At 46.5% G+C, this 19,962-nt stretch overlaps 1 protein-coding gene and 1 pseudogene across 2 annotated transcripts in view; one reads left to right on the top strand and one right to left on the bottom strand.

Annotated features, from left to right (window-relative positions):
- The window catches only part of col6a2 (collagen, type VI, alpha 2), a 108,364-nt gene extending 97,127 nt beyond the window's left edge, over positions 1 to 11,237 (top strand). Inside the window, exon 29 of one of the 2 annotated variants that reach the window (XM_070876209.1) lies at positions 1,939 to 3,283. In XM_070876209.1, coding sequence (XP_070732310.1) covers positions 1,939 to 2,228 — 290 coding nt within the window. In that variant the 3' untranslated portion in view covers positions 2,229 to 3,283. Of the gene's footprint in view, positions 1 to 1,938; positions 3,284 to 8,252 lie in introns of those variants that run through there. The other variant, XM_070876208.1, reaches the window with a different exon arrangement.
- A 593-nt stretch (positions 11,238 to 11,830) lies between these two features.
- On the bottom strand, positions 11,831 to 12,552 carry LOC139255113 (HMG box-containing protein 1 pseudogene; annotated as a pseudogene).
- Positions 12,553 to 19,962: the final 7,410 nt, after the last annotated feature.

A 19,962-nucleotide genomic window follows, 5' to 3' on the forward strand; every position in this document is an offset into this window, starting at 1 on the left:
CCTTTGCACAGGGCCAATCAGCACCGGCGATAAGGGTGCGCTGAAGGGTTTTTGCCCGGGCCCCACGCAGAGTGGACCCCCGGAATTGCCCCTGGGGGTTGGTGAGCGAAAAGGGGCTTGCACTGTTCCCTGGCAATGATGTAATCGCCATGCTCGCTGACCCCTTATTGCTCCGAGCCGACCTCTGCACCCTGCGGGGGAAATTGCCCCGCAGGAGCGAGGTCAGCGCAGGGCGATGCCACCGACAGCTTCTCGGTGCGAGAAGCTGTGGTGGCTGTGACGTCCAGGCCGCCCTTAAAGGGGAGGTGCCGCTGTGACAGCCGCCATTTTCTTTGTGTCGGCCGACTTTTCAGTTGACCAGACAATGGCGGCTGCTGGTTTGTCCAAACCGCCAACAGGCAGCCTTTTGGGTGCCGCCTGGCCGACACCCTCCCTGATGGCCCAGTGGGCGGCACTGAAGGTGCTGCTGAGATTGCAGCGACCCTCCCCTTTTAAAGAAGGGGAGGCACCTTGCGATGCAACAACATGATGCAGAGCATCAGCGTCGCACTGACATCAGTAGCGCACTGCTGAGCACACGGTTACCGCCCCCACCATTTTTTTTCCCAAAAGAGGGCAAGTCCGCGCCGACTACTGCATTTCTCGCACCAGTTCAAAACGAATCACTAATTCGAATTACGCGCTGCTTATCCAGCGTGAAGCAATTTCAGCCCAGATGGGTAGATATAGCCCCTTGCATCTTCCGTAGAATGGAAACCATGGGTAGACATAGCTTTAGGACATCGTTGGAATGCACAGATGAGCCCATGACATGACACCTGGACAGCATCAATGGATACTACCATGGTATGGTTGCCATGGATGTGTAATCCTGACTGAACAGCAGTGTTGGGTGACACTGATGAATCCTTCCATTACCATCCCCCAAGCACTCAACAAGCTGAGACCACTGTGGAAATGGAAAGATGGGTAGAACTCTGCATGAAAGGGGAGTTTATACATGGCGCTAACTATGCATTCTGCAAAAGGAGAGTGCTGGATGGACTCAGCCATTCTTTATATGAAGGAAAAGGATGAGGAGGCACAAGAATGCTTATAAGGGGAGGACTGAATCAAGCATAATATAAATATGTATAAACTAAAGCATGGATTCCATAAAGTAGGAGGGAGGTGTATGGACCAAACAACAGATTGCATGAAGTGGGGGGCAAGATATGCATTGAACTATGTAGAAGAACCTTTTCTGCCCAGCATCCAGTTTATATTACAGAACCATTCCCAATAGACGGGATTGTTTGTACTATGGCGTAGATTTGGCAACATAGAAGCAACTACTCATGCACAAGAACTGTGTGTAAAGCTACTCAGAAGCAATTAGTGTGGCGTTGACGGAATCTTGTGCATGCGCAGTTACTGCAAAGCCACATTCACACTTTGTTCATTCTGCCTGCAGCACTAAACCCTCTCCTGACTCTCTTTAGTGACTTTTAAACTGATGACCCTATGTCACTGACTCCCCAACCAGAGGAAATAGGCTTTCCCTCTTCAATCTATTAAAATCTTTTGTAATTTAAAAAAATTGAATTTCATCTCCTCTTGGCTTCTCTGCTTCAGTGAAAATGCAGTGTCAGCTGTGGTTTAGTGGTAGCACTCTGACCTCTGAGTCAGGAGGTTGTGGTTTCAAGTCCTTCCTTCCTTTCTCCCCCTCCTTTTTGTCCTTTCTATAATGGAGCTCCCTCTGCTATTCTGTGCTGCTATTTATAAAAGCCACAATGCTGTTTCATGGCTTCATTGAGTTGTACAGATGCTGTTCCATTCGCAAACCGTGACCAGAGGCATTTTGAGGAAAACTGGGCGGGTTAACGAGTTACTGAGTGAATGGTGCACTCTGTCAGCCAGTGCCAGCGAGCTTAAACTCTTCTTTTTAATCGTTTTCAGATATCTTAAACAGTAACGATGCATACCCAGTTATCCCGTCCTTCCTTAAGAGTGAGACCGACACTGATAACTGGTTTCCCACAATCCAGGAATTTAAATCAGCCATGCAAACTGCTCAGCACCCAGACACCTACAGCAAACTGGTAGCGACTATGGCCTACACCGCAGGGATGGCCAAATTCGCCAGCGGAGAGGAACGAAAAAATTGGACAGACTTATTCATAGATTCTTTTAAAATGATTTACAGCGACATAACGGGGAATGTTGACAAAGCGATGGCACTGTGCTAGGAGAACTGGCTGTGTGATTCTTCCGTGGCAGTTAATGCTTCACGGAACACACTGCATTCTCCCGGCCCTGTGCTGTTGAAGGGCTTGTCTCCCAGCGTCTCAATCTGAGCCTTGCATCATGTCACTCGGAGCTGTTTGCAGCTGGTCAACGGCTCTGGCTAGAGGGTATAAAAGGGTTGGAAAAGGACATTCGGGTGCAGTTAAGCCCAGGTTTGTGCAGCTACTTTCAGACTGTCGCTTGTTTAGGTCGGAAGCCACGACACATTCCCGGGGCCATTTACACTCCTTAATCTAGCTCGCTTATCTCCAAATCATAACACACAACAACAACAAAAAAACTAGTTAAATGAATCTGCTGCTGGGAAAGGAGGGAATTTAGCAGTATAAAGGCCCCAGGAACTATTTCGTGGATCTCCTGGAATCCAGACCATTTAACCGAAATCAGAATTGGGGTGGTAGGGGAACTGAAATCTATACTTGCTGTGAAGCAAAGCCTGTTACTAAACGTAGAAATTGCTGTTATGTGCAGAGAAGGCCGATCGGGTTGTGAAGAGCCTGGATGTTAGGGTTGCCTACTCCTGGAGATTTCCTCACATGATCTCCCGACATGTCCATCCTCGCCGCAATTGGCAAGCGAGCAGCTCTTAATTACCCGATTGGATGATGCTTGACTCACACAGTTAAACCACCTTTTTATCCCGTCTCCAATATTTTTTTATAACTAATGTTCACAAAGATCATTTTTTTTTAAATCGCTCAATGTTTTTTGTTAACGCCCCAATGATTTTTCTCCCGGGTGTTGCTCGCAGCAGTGTCCTGGAGGCTTGCCTCCACACCCGCCCCGAATGTTATCCTGCCTTTCCTCTTCCCTGGATGATGATGGTCCGTGAAAATTCGTTTCAGATTTCCTGATTTCCCCCGCCCTCCTCTCTCTCCATCCACACAAGGTGCTGTTAAGCGGAGGAGCCTGCATCTGCTGCTGGTGACGCACACTTCTGCCTTTCTAACGCGGTTTTCAACATGTACATGTATCATTTAATAAACGTTTCATTTTATTCTCGGTTGCTGGCTGATGTTTTAATAGAAAAGAAGACTTGCATTTATATAGCGCCTTTCCGACATCCCAAAGTGCTTTACAGCCAATGAAGTACTTTTTGGAGTGTAGTCACTGCTGTAAAGTTGGAAAAGCAGCAATAAATTTGCGCACAGCAAGGTTCCACAAATAACAATGTGATAATGACCAGATCATCATTTTTTAGTGTTGGTTGAGGGATAAATATTGGCGAGGACACTGGGGATAACTCCCCTGCTCTTCTTCGAAATTGTGCCATGTGATCTTTTACGTCCACCCAAGAAGGCAGACAGGGCCTCGGTTTAACGTTTCATCCCAAAGATGGTACCTCCGTCAGTGCAGCACTCCCTCAGTACTGCACTGGAGAGCCAGCCTAGATTTCAGACCTGAACCCAACAACCTTTCTGACTCCGGGACGTGAGAGCCACCCACTGAGTCACAGAGTTGGATGGTTTAGGTTGGGCTTTGGTTTGGGGGCGGGCCGCTTGAAACTTCCCATTTGAAAACCTGGGCAACACGTTTTTGAACATAGCCCTACGCAAATGCTAGTGAGCCCATGTGCACCTGCACAGTTTGGAAACACTTTCAGTCAAAGACCATAGTACTCGAGACTCCCAACACGCCACGCGTGCAAACCTCACCCTTGCTCTGCATTGGATGTGACTGATCTAATGGGTCCTGGTGAATATTACAGAAGCTAGTTGTTTGTTACTCTGCACTGTACAACACTGTAAATCTAAAACAAAATGTGCTGGAAATACACGGCGGGTCAGTTAGCACCTGGTAATGGGGAATGAGCGGTTAACGTTTGGGGTACATTGTTTTACCAGGATTAATCAGAACTGTTCTGACATAGGGTGTAAACCCAAAAATGTTAACCTGTCATCCCCCGTGCACTTTAGAGATGCCTTTAGACCCACCCTGTATTTCCAGCATTTGAGGGTCTTTTTCACATTGTACTGAACTCCAGCCGTACCTTTTGTCAGTTGTACATCGGGCTGCAGGGGGAGGAGGCTGTCCAGGCTTTTGGGGCCTATAGGGATGTACCGTGGAGGCAGGAGCCTGTATATAAAGCTTAAATCCAAGTTCCCATTACTGTGCAGATGTCTGAAGATACTGGTACTAACTAATCTTGGTGTTCTGATATAGGATTGATCCATCAATGAGACTACAGTGCTAAGAAGATCCCTCTCCCAAGCCCACAGAATTCTAACAGGACAAATCATTGGACAAGAGCCAGAAGTGCAAATAGGAATGAGTTGCTTGAGCTTTCGAGGTTCTGAACACTGTCACTGGGGGCGGGGGGGGGGGGGTGACTGTGTGTGGCTCTGGTTTACGGGATGCTAACATGGATTCGCCAGGTTTACCAGCCATATGAATCAAGTGGGGTAATTTGCCACCAATGGCATGCCTGCCACCACCCGCATCAGCCAACAGCGGGAGGAAGCTGAAACCTGTGCTTCCGACAACAGCCCTCCATTTTATTGTCTCTTCGATAGACCTAATAAAGGGCTAGCGGCACACTGCAAGCAGAAAGAGGGAGGGTGTGGTAGGTCAAAGGTCTCCATTTCAGAAACACTATAACAGAGCTACTAACCAATAATGTAAAACTCAAGCCTCAGAAGGGTGCCTCTGCAATGGGTTGAGTTGGATTAAATAGAATATCAGAATCAATAGTGAGTGGGCACGATTCTGACGTCGAGTGGGAAGATGATCCGGCCCAGGATTACTTTCAACACTGCTGGATCTGTTTATGGATTCAACTGGAAATTTCTTGGTTTTATCCATTCATGTTCTCTCTCTTTTTTTAAATGAGGGCAACAAATTATCAGGAGCTCTTTGGTTATTAGGTCAACTGCATTGAAATGGAACCCAACTGTTGATGTCCTGTAGATGGAGCAAAGTGGCTGTCATTGAAAGGCCGCTGAGCTCACCCTGCTCTCCCAGTGGAAGAGAAATTGAGAGCCTAATGCCAAATAGGGCAATTCCATGACCTCTTGTTCTACAAGACTAAATCCATTGTCTCTGAGCTTAAGTGGATTATGTTAATTGAGATACAGATGCCTAGAGAGGACTTATGTTCCTTCTAGATCCTGGGAACTGTGGCCTGGTGTGTAAAAGTTACTAAGTCGAGATGTCTTCTCCCTGTACGGCACGTAATGTAATCCAGTTGAAGTCAATGCCCATTTTACAGATGTTCCTAAGACTCAATGGCGGCAGATTAGGAAAAGGGGAGGTGCAACGAGACCTGGGTGTCATGGTTCATCAGTCATTGAAAGTTGGCATGCAGGTACAGCAGGCAGTGAAGAAGGCAAATGGTATGTTGGCCTTCATAGCTAGGGGATTTGAGTACAGGAGCAGGGAGGTCGTACTGCAGTTGTACAGGGCCTTGGTGAGTCCTCACCTGGAATATTGTGTTCAGTTTTGGTCTCCTAATCTGAGGAAGGACGTTCTTGCAATTGAGGGAGTGCAGCGAAGGTTCACCAGACTGATTCCCGGGATGGCTGGACTCACATATGAGGAGAGACTGGATCAACTGGGCCTTTATACATTGGAGTTTAGAAGGATGAGAGGGGATCTCATAGAAACATACAAGATTCTGACAGGACAGGACAGGTTAGATGCGGGAAGAATGTTCCCGATGTTGGGGAAATCCAGAAACAGGGACACAGTCTTGGGATAAAGGGTAGGCCATTTAGGACTGAGATGAGGAGAAACTATTTCACTCAGAGAGTTGTTAACCTGTGGAATTCCCTGCCGCAGAGAGTTGTTGATGCCAGTTCATTGGATATATTCAAGAGGGAGTTAGATATGGCCCTTACGGCTCAGGGGATCAAGGGATATGGAGAGAAAACAGGAAAGGGGTACTGAGGGAATGATCAGCCATGATCTTATTGAATGGTGGTGCAGGCTCGAAGGGCCGAATGGCCTACTCCTGCACCTATTTTCTATGTTTCTATGCATGTTTGGCCCGTGTAGGCATCCATACCTCCCATCCCATTGCTTCATTGTAGATCCCAGAGTCATAACACTGTAGGGTTTTCCTCACCGGATCAGCATCAGGGTTTTAAAAGCAGTAGGTGAGGGAATTGCAGATGCTTTAGCCATAATCTTCCAAAGCGCTCTCAATTTAGAAATTGTCCCTTTTTGGATTGGAAAATTGCAAATGAAACTCCATTATTTAAGAAAGGTGAGGAAGAAAGAGAGCAATCAGGAAATTATAGACATATTAGTCTAACATCTGTTGTGGCTAAGTTTTTTGAATCGATAATTAAGAACAAAGTGACAGAGAAATTTGAGCTGATCAGAGAGAGCCAAGATGGATTTGTAAATGGCAGGTCATGTCCAGCAAAACGAATTTAATTTTTTGAGGAAGTAACTAAAGTAGTAAACAGGGGAATGTCTATGGATGTAGTTAATATGGACTTCCAGAAGACATTCAGTAAGATTCCACACTGTTAGCTAAAATGAAAGCTCATGAAATTGAAAGCAAATTATTGACGTGGTTAGGAAATTGGTTAGTTGGTAGAAGACAGAGATTAGGGATAATGGGTATGTACTTGAATTGGAAGTTAGTAACTCGTGGTGTCCCACAGGATCTGCGCTGGGAGCTCAACTATTCACTATATTTATTAATGACTTCGATAACATGATAGAGAGCCATATATCCAAGTGTGCCGATGATACACTGACTGGTGGCATAGTAGGTAATGTAGATGGGAGCATAACATTACTAAGATATTGATAAATTAAGTGAGTGGAAAAAACTGTGGCAGATGGATTTCAATGCAGGCAAGTGTGAGGTCATCCATTTTGGGCCAAAAAGGATAGATCCAAATATAATTTAAATGGTGAAAAGCTAGGTACAATAGAGGTCCAAAGAGATTTCAGGTTTCCTGTACACAGATTACTAAAATGTAGCAGTCGGGTGCAAAAATAATCAAAAAGGCAAATGGAATGCCTTTATAACTAGAGGGCTGGAATATGAAGGGGAGGACGTGTTGCTACAGCTGTACAAAGCCCTGGTTAAACCACATCTGGAGTTCTGGGCACCGCCCCTTAGAAAGGATATATTGGCCTTGGAAAGTGCAGTGCAGTTTCACCAGAATGTTAGCAAGGCGCCAAACTCCATAAACTATGCTTGTATTCCATAGGATATAGATGGTTAAGGGATGACTTGATTGAGACAACAAGGATGTGATGGAGTAGAGAGAGAGAAATTATTTCCTCTGATGCGGAGTCCAAAAAAGGGGACATAACCTTAAATTTAGAGCTAGGTCATTCATGGATGATGTCAGGACGTACTTCTTCACACAAAGGGCAGTGAAAATCTGAAACTCTCCTCCAAAAAGCTTGTTGAGGCTGGAGGTCAATTCAAAATTTCAAAACTGAGATTGATAAGCTTTTTGTTAGCCCAGGAAGCAAGGCCAGACCCTGGCAAGCTGACAAAAGGAGCAGAATTTCTTTTGGAATGTACAGAAAGTGGGATCAGTGGATCACACGTTATATCTTTGCTGGATTTGATAGTGTAGATATGGAGAAACTATTTCCTCTGGTGAGGGAATTAAGAACAAGGAAACAACATCTTAAAGTTAGAGCTAGGCCACCAAAAACAGAATGTCTGGTCATTATCTCATTGCTGTTTGTGGGAGCTTGCTGTGTGCGCTAATTGCCTGTCGCATTTCCGACAATACAACAGTGACTACATTTCCAAAACGTACTTCACTGGCTGTAAAGTGCTTTGGGACGTCCTGATGTCGTGAAAGGTGTAAATATAAATGCGCACACTCATTTCTTATCCACTAGGGTCCTTGAGAGCTCAGTTGGACACATTTTTTAATTGTTTTTACTTAAGAGAATTGCTCCATTTCCTGTTGCCGTTTTTCCCTGGGGGGAGAAGGGGGGCCAGACAGGTAGACCTGAATAAAACGTACCCTTCTTGTCTTTTGCAGAGCTTGCGGTGGCACCGTGCACACACCGCCCGGTGGACCTGGTCTTCATGGTCGACGGCTCGGAGCGGATGGGCGCGACGAACTTCCGGCACATGCAGGAGTTCCTCCAGAAGATAGCGAGCGAACTGCACCTGGCCGAGAACGATGGCGACACCACGCGGGCCCGCATCGCCGTCCTGCAGTACGGCAGCGAGGATGAGCAGCAGCTGGTCTTCGGCTTCAGCCACAACAAGACCGAAATCCTGGACTCTCTGGCCGCCATGCAGTACCTGGACTCGGCCTCCAACGTGGGCTCCGCCATCATCTATGGCATCCACAACCTGATCCAGCGGCCGGGCTCCATTGCCCAGCGGGGGGCCGAGCTCTCCTTCGTCTTCATCACCGACGGCACCAGCAGCAACAAGAGTCTGGGTGAGGCGGTGGACGCCATGCGCAAGCATGACGTTGTGCCCACGGTCGTTGCCGTGGGGCCGGACGTAGACATGGACGTCCTGCTGCAGATTGGGTTAGGGGAGCGGGCAGCCATCTATCGGTCCGCCGACTATTCCCACATCCTCCAGCCCAGCTTCTTCGACAGATTGTACAGGTGGATCTGTTAAAGACTTCACATCCGGCTGCCTTCTCTCCTCCGGAAGGTTCACAAGGTCAACTCACGGATACCTTTTTTTTTTAGTTTTATGTTATTCAGGAAAAAGTAAAACAAGGTGCTTTTTTTAATATATATATCTAATTATTTGTTGTTTTTTTTCGTTGTACATGTCTTGCTTGCAAGGCCTCAAGAGACAACTTGCTGCAGTGGTCAACTGTGGCTGGAGGTTTTGTCACATGGCCTCCCGCCGCCAACCCTCACACCCCAGTGGTCAGCTGCCATGTCCATCTGGCGGGAGGACCCTTACCCTTACCTGTGGGGTAAGCCAACGCGCACTTCACGGCCCGATTGAACAATACTTGATTGCCATTCAAATATTTTTTTTTCTCTATTTTACAATAATAAAGTGTTCAAAAATTCAAAACTGTAATGTTTTTGTCCCCCAGGTCACTTGCATAAATGTCCTGGGGATTAAATCGAAAGTTAGCGGAGACGCCAGGACCATCCTGGGGGGGTGGTAACCCTGGTTGTCCAGCAGATTGTAATCATTTTCTTTACCTTGGGCTCAGACCAGCACTGCCTCGGCCATGTTGTTTTTCTTACTGTTTTGTGCACTCCATCATTTCCAAGTGTGCACTGATCATTTTTTTTTTGCACGCCACGAAGCTCGGACTTCTCTGGAAGATCTGAGAATTGTTGTTTGAGGCTGAGCACTGGGATGGAGGCCAGCTCCTCAGATTAAAGCTTCCTGCCTCTCCCTCCAGCCCCCACCGCCGAGCCAGAATGCAGTAAAGGACTCAAACGATAGGTAAGGTACCTGCATCTCACTGCTGTCCCTCCTCCTTCCCCTCAACCCCTTACACAACACACATGGACCATGCAAGATCAAAACCCAGTGCCTTTTACCCACCTTCCTACCCCCCGCCCCAAGAAAGGACTTTGGCTCGTTACTAGCTAACACTGCCCACATGCCCATATAGGGGCCTCAATGACTGCAGCATGGCCTGAGAAAGCGGGTACAGTCCCCACCACTTAAAACATCCATGTTTAAAGCAGGTCAATTATATCAAGCAAAAGTGAAACCATTAACCATACGCATTAGTGCAAGGTGGCCAGTAGTAGTTTATTTCAGGCAGAAACATATGTGCTTATGGACCAGTTTGCACCTTGTTAACGCGCACTGAATACAAGAGCTAACGTAAGTAAGTAGCCCCTCGATAAGGTGCAATTCCCTTTACATAAACCCTCTTCACTCACTCTACAACTTGTACTGAGCACCGACTGCAGTTTAAATAAAGCTAGTTGCATAGCATGCAGTCTTGTTTAGTTTATTTGTGATCTACAACTGTTTTGTTATTTCGGAGAGGACTGTAACAGCGCTGCCATGGTATACCAGCCATCACCTGTTGCAGGCAAATCATGATTGCACTAACGACCCCGCTATAAGCGGTGGGGACTGTACGGGTAAAACGAGCAAAACATGGCGAACAACACCTAAGCTTTGCAATCGGTCGACTCGTGTCCCCACGTCCAAAGGGCGGCGTAAGGAAAGGCTGCCATTTTTGGGGGGAAGTGGGAGGAATACTGTGACATATTATCTGGCCAGCAGGTGGTGCTGTTGTACAGTGTCTGGCGAGGCTGATGTCACCCGCTGCTTCCACTCGGTGAATGCACTCTTAACTTCAGTTAAGAGATTCAAACAAATGTTTTATTTTAAAATAAAACAGCTTGTGAATGTTTGAACTCTCAAGTAAAAACAGAAAAGGCACAGATTAGCCAGCGTCTGAAAGTTCCAGCTGTGACTCCCCAGGCCGTCTGTTTCCCTGAGAAGTTGTTGCTAAATCATTAGCCCTTTCAGACACTAGCAGATCTGCCCCGGGCCTGTGTTTGTGTTTACTTTTAGCACACACCCAAGTTTAGTATCGGTGCACAGTGACTTTTGTACTTGCCGAACGTAAATGGGGATGTGAAGCCCACACTGGCTGCAAAGCAAGCCACTGTCCCCACGCACGCACACCTCGCTTGGTGACTCCCTGTGACCGTGTTGCAGCGAGAGTGCAGATGTTACTGCAGGGTCACACATTCCCAGCCCTCTGTAACATGTGGCGACAGCGCCAGGGTCAAAGATCTGCTGGTGCCAGACTCAGGGAGGTCCTGTCGGCACGCTCAGGCTTCCTGGAGAAAACACAGTCGCCGTTTAACACCGGCTTCTAGTGACCTGTGCCTATTTTGCATTGGAAAGCCGCTAATCTTTGTAATATATATTTCTAATGAATGTTCTTGCGATTAAATAGTCCATGTCAGTCGTCCCAAAAATGTATTTTCACGCGGTCTGCTGCATCCAAATTTGAATCGTTCTGTACTGAATACAAAATCAATAAACGGTTTTCCCCAAATCTCTACGGATCTACTTTGCAGTTGCCTCATGAATATTTGCGGGAGGATTATTGTCTCGGAGTGTTTCTGCCCATGTGTGCGGGCGGCCTTGTCTCAAGCCGTTCGATACTAGGGGGGTGGTATTGAATTATTCAGTGTGGCACTTTGCGATCTGCCCACTCCCTTAACAACTGCACATTCAAGCTCCCTCTCCGCCCCCACCCCCTGCCTGCTGCTCAACCATTTCCTTCCCTCCACCTTTGATTTTTTTTTACAGTACACACAATTTATTTCCTTTACTAAAGAACTAAAACTAGGAATAGCTTAGTAGCAATTGAGAGTTACCAGTTTCCTGACAGAAGTCAATCACTACATGAGGATATATACTTTCACAGACACTTTCGTTCTGAGATATTGACATGTCCATTAAAATAAAATATCAATGCTTGAATTATTCTTCAGTCCAACAATAATAAATATTCACACATTTTTCATTAATGGTATACACTGATGCTGTAAATCTAGTCTAGAAATTATTCTAAAATTTAAGACAAAACAAGTAGAAAATGACCACTTTTGTGCATGTTTTGCAAATTCTTCAACATCCTGCCAGTCTCTATAATCGCCCTTCTGGAAGCGCAGACATGTCCCTCTCATGAAGCAGTTCCATGCAGTTTGTGGCCATGAGTGGGACCAGCCAAGTTCATCATAATCTGACAGGTTTGACAAACAGAAGATATCTGACTCTGATTCACTACTTACCCTTTCTCGCTTTATACTGGTCTATTCTTCCCAATGACTTGTGGAGAGGCTAGTTTCACTTTCGGAGAGGGTTGGAGGAGGCCGAGCATAGGAATGTAAACTTTTACTTATGGCCACTATATATACTGGAGATCTGTTGTAAAATGTGCACTGCATGAGAGGACTTTGTGGACTAGTGGCTATATTTGCCAGTTCAGTCAGCCAATTCACACCAGAATCACTGGTGAAAGGTGGCAAGGCACAGTCCGAGAGGTACACATGGTTCGAGTAGACCTCAGGTATTCTTGATGAGACACTCCACTGCTAAGTTGGAAGGCTGCAGGAATGGCTGTGTGTCTCAACAGCTCTCAGTTCTGGAAGATAATCATATTCCATAGTCTGGTCATTATTTGTATTTCCAGGTGATGAAGGTAAATCTTCATTACACTTTAATAACTCGAATGAATCATCCATCCCAGAAATGCTCTTGTCGACTACAAATTGTACTTTCTGCACTCTGTTAGGTGTACATTTTGTTTTCATATCCCACACCATGTTATGCCATTGGACTTCAGTTGACAACTCCATCGCCATCCCTCCACCTTTGATGCCCTTGTCATTAAAAACCTTACTCTCTCCCCTCTTGGTCGTTGCTCGGTTTTGTGCTCCAACACAGTGATGAGCCGGTCCATCCTGTCATCATGCTGCTGGGTGAAGGTGGCCATGCTGCCAGCGATCCCAGTCATGGTCTCGAGCATATTGCGACCTATCTGCACGCTCGTCCGTGATAGCTGGACCATCTCCAGAATTGCAGAGAGCCACGGTGATTCCTCAAGTGGTTGCTCTTGGTGGGTTCTGGCGCCTTGCTTGCCTTCACGCCACGGCCTCTGCGCTTGGTAGGGTTTGCCAGTGTGGAGTCAGTTCCAAACCCCAGGAACTCGGAGTCCGATGCCGAGGCTCTGTTGACACCTGGCTCACATGGCAGGAAGCTGCTGTCATCCTGGTCCTGCTCCTGGAGCTCAAAGGGCTCAAAGACGGGCCCTTCTCCTTTCTCTTCTTTTTCATGGCTCAGGGTGGCAGAGGAGGGATCCATTGTCTTGGGCTGGGGGGCGACGTTGGCGTGGGAAATGCTGGGGTCTGATGGCTTCTCTGAAGGCCAGAGATCGATGGTATGCCTTGATCTGCGCTGTCCAAGTCATCATCTGCAAGTAGAGGATAACATTTCAGTCTGTGGCTTGGGGGGTTGCTGGTCAAGCTGAGATGTGAGCCATGCCATCTCACATTCTGCCACTAAAGAGTTCCAGCTCTACACGGGCACAACAATAATGGCCAATAAAGTGTGCAGTAAACCGCGAGTTCATTAACATTGCATGTCCTTTCATACCATGAGCGTCGTCACACTGGAGATTAGTATAACCTCACCATGTTGAGGCATCGGATCTGCATCAACCGTTGTGGTTGCACGGCGGTGGTCACCCACCAATGTCAACACACGCTCCTCCAGCCTGCTCAATTCGACCACCTCTGCTGGTCCCCCTCCCGTCGCACGCAGGCTTGCTGCACAAAGAAACGTTGCTGCCTTTAGCCCCTTTGATTATGCCCCCCACACACACACACATCTGTCGCATAACCTTTTTGGCATTGGACAGGAGGAGGCAAATAAATTTTTACTCACTCTTACTGCCACCAGCAAATCGTTCCAACGTTTCCGGCATTGGTCCCCATCCTGCTCAACGTTGCCCATTGCACTCACAATCTCACCGATCTCCCTCCAAATGCGTCGGTATTGGGGTGGCGGAGGCTTGTCACGACCATCGCGGGTGAGGTCTTTGTACCTGTGCTCCACCTCCGTCATGAGCTCCTCTAATTCGTGCTCATTAAACCAGGGATCTCTGGGCCTGGTTTTGCCAGTCTTCATTGCTGATTTCTGGCCACTCATCATCAATGATGAAACAAACGGCTGCTCAACAGTTTGTGTGTCTTAATTTCTACGACTACCTCCTCTGCAACTCAGACTGCCCCCTCTGCAACCTCCAACTCTGTCCTCTCCAACCTCCAACTCTGTCCCCTTCAACCTCCAACTCTCTCCTCTTCAACCTCCAACTCTCTCCCCTCACACTCACAGGTGGAATAAAGTGGTATGCCTTTACACTCATGCGCAGTACAGCAATCAGCCTCAAATGGCCTGAAATGACGACACGTCGTAAGACAAAAAGAACAAAAAAATTAAATCGCGAAGTGTCGCGCATGCACATTGGAGGCCCTCCGTAGATCCCCGAGTGGAGAGGCCTCCAACTGCTGCACACTGATGACATTGGCCGCTCACTCCCGCTCCCGCCCAGCAACTACCGCTGCTTGCTGCCCACATAACGGAGCCGAAAGTGGCTCCCAACAGGTGCTGGCGGCAGTGACCGGCAAAAAAGTAGGTGCCGCTTGAGGGGCGCCGAGAAATGGGCACTGACCAAATTCGGCCCCTAACTTTTTGTGTTTCATGCACAAGGACCCACAGATCCCTCTATACCACAGCATTTTGTGCTTTCTCTCCATTTAAATAATAATTTGCTTTTTTATTTTTCCTGCCAAAATGGATAACCACACACTTTCCCATATTATACTCCATCTGCAAAATGTTTGTCCACTCACTTGACCCGTCTATATTCCTTTGCAGATTTATTTGTGTCCTCACAACTTGCTTTCCCACTTATTTTTGCATCATCAGCAAACTTGGCTACATTACACCGGGTCCCTTCATCCAAGTCATTAATATAGATTGTAAATAGATGAGTTCCCAGCACCGATCCCTGTGGCATCCCACTAGTTACTGTGCCACCCGGAAAATGACCCATTTATCCCGGCTCTCTGTTTTCTGTTAGCTAGCCAATCCTTTATCCATGCTAATATATTACCCCCAACCCCGTGAACTTTTATCTTGTGCAGTAACCTTTTATGTGGCAGCTTATCGAATGCTATCTGAGGAACTGAAGGATATCCTTATTAGGCGAGAAATTGATGGGATTGAAGGCCGATAAATCCCCGGGGCCTGATAGTCTGCATCTCAGAGTACTTAATGAAGTGGCCCTAGAAATAGTGGATACATTGGTGATCATTTTCCAACAGTCTATCGACTCTGGATCAGTTCCTATGGACTGGAGGGTAGCTAATGTAACACAATTTTTTTTAAAAGGAGGGAGAGAGAAAATGAGTAATTATAGACCGGTTAGCCTGACATCAGTAATGGGGAAAATGTTGGAATCAATTATTAAAGATGAAATAACAGCGCATTTGGAAAGCAGTGTCAGGATCGGTCTAAGTCAACATGGATTTATGAAAGGGAAATCATGCTTGACAAATCTTCTGGAATTTTTTGAGGATGTAACTAATAGAGTGGACAAGGGAGAACCATGTGCTTTAATTTTGCACACCAATCTCTTGTGTGGGACCTTGTCAAAAGCCTTTTGAAAGTCCAAATACACCACATCGAATTGGGGGTAATGTACTGACGTGGATAGAGAACTCGTTGGCAGACAGGAAGCAGAGAGTCGGGATAAACGGGTCCTTTTCAGAATGGCAGGCAGTGACTAGTGGGATGCTGCAGGGCTCAGTGCTGGGACCCCAACTCTTTACAATATACATTAATGGTTTGGATGAAGGAATTGAGTGTAATATCTCCAAGTTTGCAGATGACACTAAACTGGCTGGCGGTGTGAGCTGTGAGGAGGATGCTAACAGGGTGACTTGGACAGGTTAGGTGAGTGGGCAAATGCATGGCAGATGCAGTATAATATGGATAAATGTGAGGTTATCCATTTTGGGAGCAAAAACACGAAGGTAGAATATTATCTGAATGGCGGCAAGTTAGGAAAAGGGGAGGTACAACAAAACTTGGGTGTCATGATACATCAGTCATTGAAAGTTGGCAATGCAAGTACACAGGCGGTGAAGGCGGCAAATGGTATGTTGGCCTTCATAGCTAGGGGATTTGAGTATAGGAGTAAGGAGGTCTTACTGCAGTTGTACAGGGCCTTGGTGAGGCCTCACCTGGAATATTGTGTTCAGTTTTGGTCTCCTAATCTGAGGAAGGACGTTCTTGCTATTGAGGGAGTGCAGCGAAGATTCACCAGACTGATTCCTGGGATGGCTGGACTGACATATGAGGAGAGACTGGATCAACTGGGCCTTTATTCACTGGAGTTTAGAAGGATGAGAGGGGTTCTCATAGAAACATATAAAGTTAGGTTAGATGCAGGAAGAATGTTCTCGATGTTGGGGAAGTCCAGAACTAGGGGACACAGTCTAAGGATAAGAGATAAGCCATTTAGGACTGAGATGAGGAGAAACTTCTTCACTCAGAGAGTTGTTAACCTGTGGAATTCTCTACCGCAGAGAGTTGTTGATGCCAGTTCATTGGATATATTCAAGAGGGAGTTAGATATGGCCCTTACGGCTAAAGGGATCAAGGGGTATGGCGAGAAAGCAGGAAAGGGGTACTGAAATGAATGATCAGTCATGATCTTATTGAATGGTGGTGCAGGCTCGAAGGGCTGAATGGCCTACTCCTGCACCTATTTTCTATGTTTCTATGCCTTCTGGAAGTCCAAATACACCACATCTACTGGTTGCCCTAATCCACCCTGCTCGTTACATCCTAAGAGCCCTAGCACTCATTTTAAGATTATGCTCCCTTGTTCTTAAATCCCCACCAGAAGAAAGAGTTTCACTACCAAATCCTTTTAACATTTTAAACTCCTCAATCAGATCAACCCTGAATCTCCTAAACTCAAGGGAATATAAGCTTAGCCTATGCAAGCTGTCCATATAATTCAACTCTGTGAGCCCAGGTATCAGTCTGGTGAATCTATCCTTCCTGAGGTGCAGTTCCCAGAACTGAACACAGTGCTCAAGGTGGGGTCTGTACAATTGAAGCATAACTTCCTTCTCTTTGTAATCCAGCTCTCGATAAAACTAACATTCAGCAGACTTTTTGGATCATATTTTGTATCTGGCTACTGCCTTTTAATGCTATATATACTGGGAGTCACAAATCTCTTTGCTCCTCTGCAGTACCTAGTTTCTCACCATTTACAGGTACAGGTATGTCACTGTATAACACTGGGGTACAGTACTGGTGGGTACAGATCTGTCACTGCATAACACCGGGGTACAGTACTGGTGGGTACAAGTCTGTCACTATGTAACACTAGGGTACAGTACTGGTGGGTACAAGTCTGTCACTGTGTAACACTGGGGTTTAGTACTGGTGGGTACAGATCTGTCACTGTGTAAGACTGGGGTACAGTACGGGTGGGTAGAGGTCTGTAACTTTATAACACAGATGTATAATACCGGTGGGTACAGGTCTGTCACAGTGTAACACTGGGGTATGGTACTGGTGGGTACAGGCTTGTCACTGTGCAACACTGGTTATAGTACTGGTGGGTACAGGTCTTTCGCTGTTTAAATTTGGGGTACAGTATGGGTAGGTAAAGGTCTGTCACTGTATAACATGGGTACAGTATTGGTGGGTACATGTCTGTTACTGTATAACAATGGGGTACAGTACTGGTGGGTACATGTCTGTTACTGTAACACTGGGGTACAGTACTGGTGGAAACAGGTTTGTCACTATATAACACTGGGGTACAGTGCTGATGGGTACAGGTCTGTCACTGAATAATACTGGGGTACAGTGCTGGACACAGGTCTCTCACTGTATAATATAATATAAAGGGGTCAGAGGGTCTAGTAAGGAGGGGGAACTGAGGGAAATCTTTATTAGTCGGGAAATTGTGTTGGGGAAATTGATGGGATTGAAGGCCGATAAATCCCCAGGGCCTGATGGACTGCATCCTAGAGTACTTAAGGAGGTGGCCTTGGAAATAGCGGATGCATTGACAGTCATTTTCCAACATTCCATTGACTCTGGATCAGTTCCTATGGAGTGGAGGGTAGCCAATGTAACCCCACTTTTTAAAAAAGGAGGGAGAGAGAAAACAGGGAATTATAGACCGGTCAGCCTGACCTCAGTAGTAGGTAAAATGATGGAATCAATTATTAAGGATGTCATAGCAGTGCATCTGGAAAATGGTGACATGATAGGTCCAAGTCAGCATGGATTTGTGAAAGGGAAATCATGCTTGACAAATCTTCTGGAATTTTTTGAGGATGTTTCCAGTAAAGTGGACAAAGGAGAACCAGTTGATGTGGTATATTTGGACTTTCAGAAGGCTTTCGACAAGGTCCCACACAAGAGATTAATGTGCAAAGTTAAAGCACATGGGATTGGGGGTAGTGTGCTGACGTGGATTGAGAACTGGTTGTCAGACAGGAAGCAAAGAGTAGGAGTAAACGGGTACTTTTCAGAATGGCAGGCAGTGACTAGTGGAGTGCCGCAAGGTTCTGTGCTGGGGCCCCAGCTGTTTACATTGTACATTAATGATTTAGACGAGGGGATTAAATGCAGTATCTCCAAATTTGCGGATGATACTAAGTTGGGTGGCAGTGTGAGCTGCGAGGAGGATGCTATTAGGCTGCAGAGTGACTTGGATAGGTTAGGTGAGTGGGCAAATGCATGGCAGATGAAGTATAATGTGGATAAATGTGAGGTTATCCACTTTGGTGGTAAAAACAGAGAGACAGACTATTATCTGAATGGTGACAGATTAGGAAAAGGGAAGGTGCAACGAGACCTGGGTGTCATGGTACATCAGTCATTGAAGGTTAGCATGCAGGTACAGCAGGCGGTTAAGAAAGCAAATGGCATGTTGGCCTTCATAGCGAGGGGATTTGAATACAGGGGCAGGGAGGTGTTGCTACAGTTGTACAGGGCCTTGGTGAGGCCACACCTGGAGTATTGTGTACAGTTTTGGTCTCCTAACTTGAGGAAGGACATTCTTGCTATTGAGGGAGTGCAGCGAAGGTTCACCAGACTGATTCCCGGGATGGCGGGACTGACCTATCAAGAAAGATTGGATCAACTGGGCTTGTATTCACTGGAGTTCAGAAGAATGAGAGGGGACCTCATAGAAACGTTTAAAATTCTGACGGGTTTAGACAGGTTAGATGCAGGAAGAATGTTCCCAATGTTGGGGAAGTCCAGAACCAGGGGTCACAGTCTGAGGATAAGGGGTAAGCCATTTAGGACCGAGATGAGGAGAAACTTCTTCACCCAGAGAGTGGTGAACCTGTGGAATTCTCTACCACAGAAAGTAGTTGAGGCCAATTCACTAAATATATTCAAAAGGGAGTTAGATGAAGTCCTTACTACGCGGGGGATCAAGGGTTATGGCGAGAAAGCAGGAAGGGGGTACTGAAGTTTCATGTTCAGCCATGAACTCATTGAATGGCGGTGCAGGCTAGAAGGGCTGAATGGCCTGCTCCTGCACCTATTTTCTATGTTTCTATGTTTCTATATTGGGGTAAAGTACTGGTGGGCACAGGTTTGTCACTGTATAATAGTGGGGCATAGTACAAGTAGGTCCAGGTCTTCACCGTGTAACTCTGGGGTATAGTAGTGGTGAGTACAGGTCTGTCACTGTAACACTGGGATACAGTATGGGTGGGTACAGGTCTATCACTGTATAACACTGTGGTACAGTACTAGTGGGTACAGGTCTGTCACTAACACTGGGGTACATCTATGGGTGGGTACAGGTCTGTCACTGTATAACTGGGTTACAATGCTAATGGGTACATAGAAACATAGAAAATAGGTGCAGGAGTAGGCCATTCGGCCCTTCAAGCCTGTACCGCCATTCAATAAGATCATGGCTGATCATTCCCTCAGTACCCCTTTCCTGCTTTCTCTCCATACCCCTTGATCTCCTTAGCCATAAGGGCCATATCTAACTCCCTCTTGAATATATCCAATGAACTGGCATCAACAACTCTCTGCGGCAGGGAATTCCACAGGTTAACAACTTTCTGAGTGAAGAAGTTTCTCCTCATCTCAGTCCTAAATGGCCTACCCCTTATTCTAAGACTATGTCCCCTGATTCTGGACTTCCC

This window comes from Pristiophorus japonicus, chromosome 3 (genome assembly GCF_044704955.1).
Source record: "Pristiophorus japonicus isolate sPriJap1 chromosome 3, sPriJap1.hap1, whole genome shotgun sequence".
In the NCBI taxonomy this organism is placed as follows: Eukaryota; Metazoa; Chordata; class Chondrichthyes; family Pristiophoridae; genus Pristiophorus; species Pristiophorus japonicus.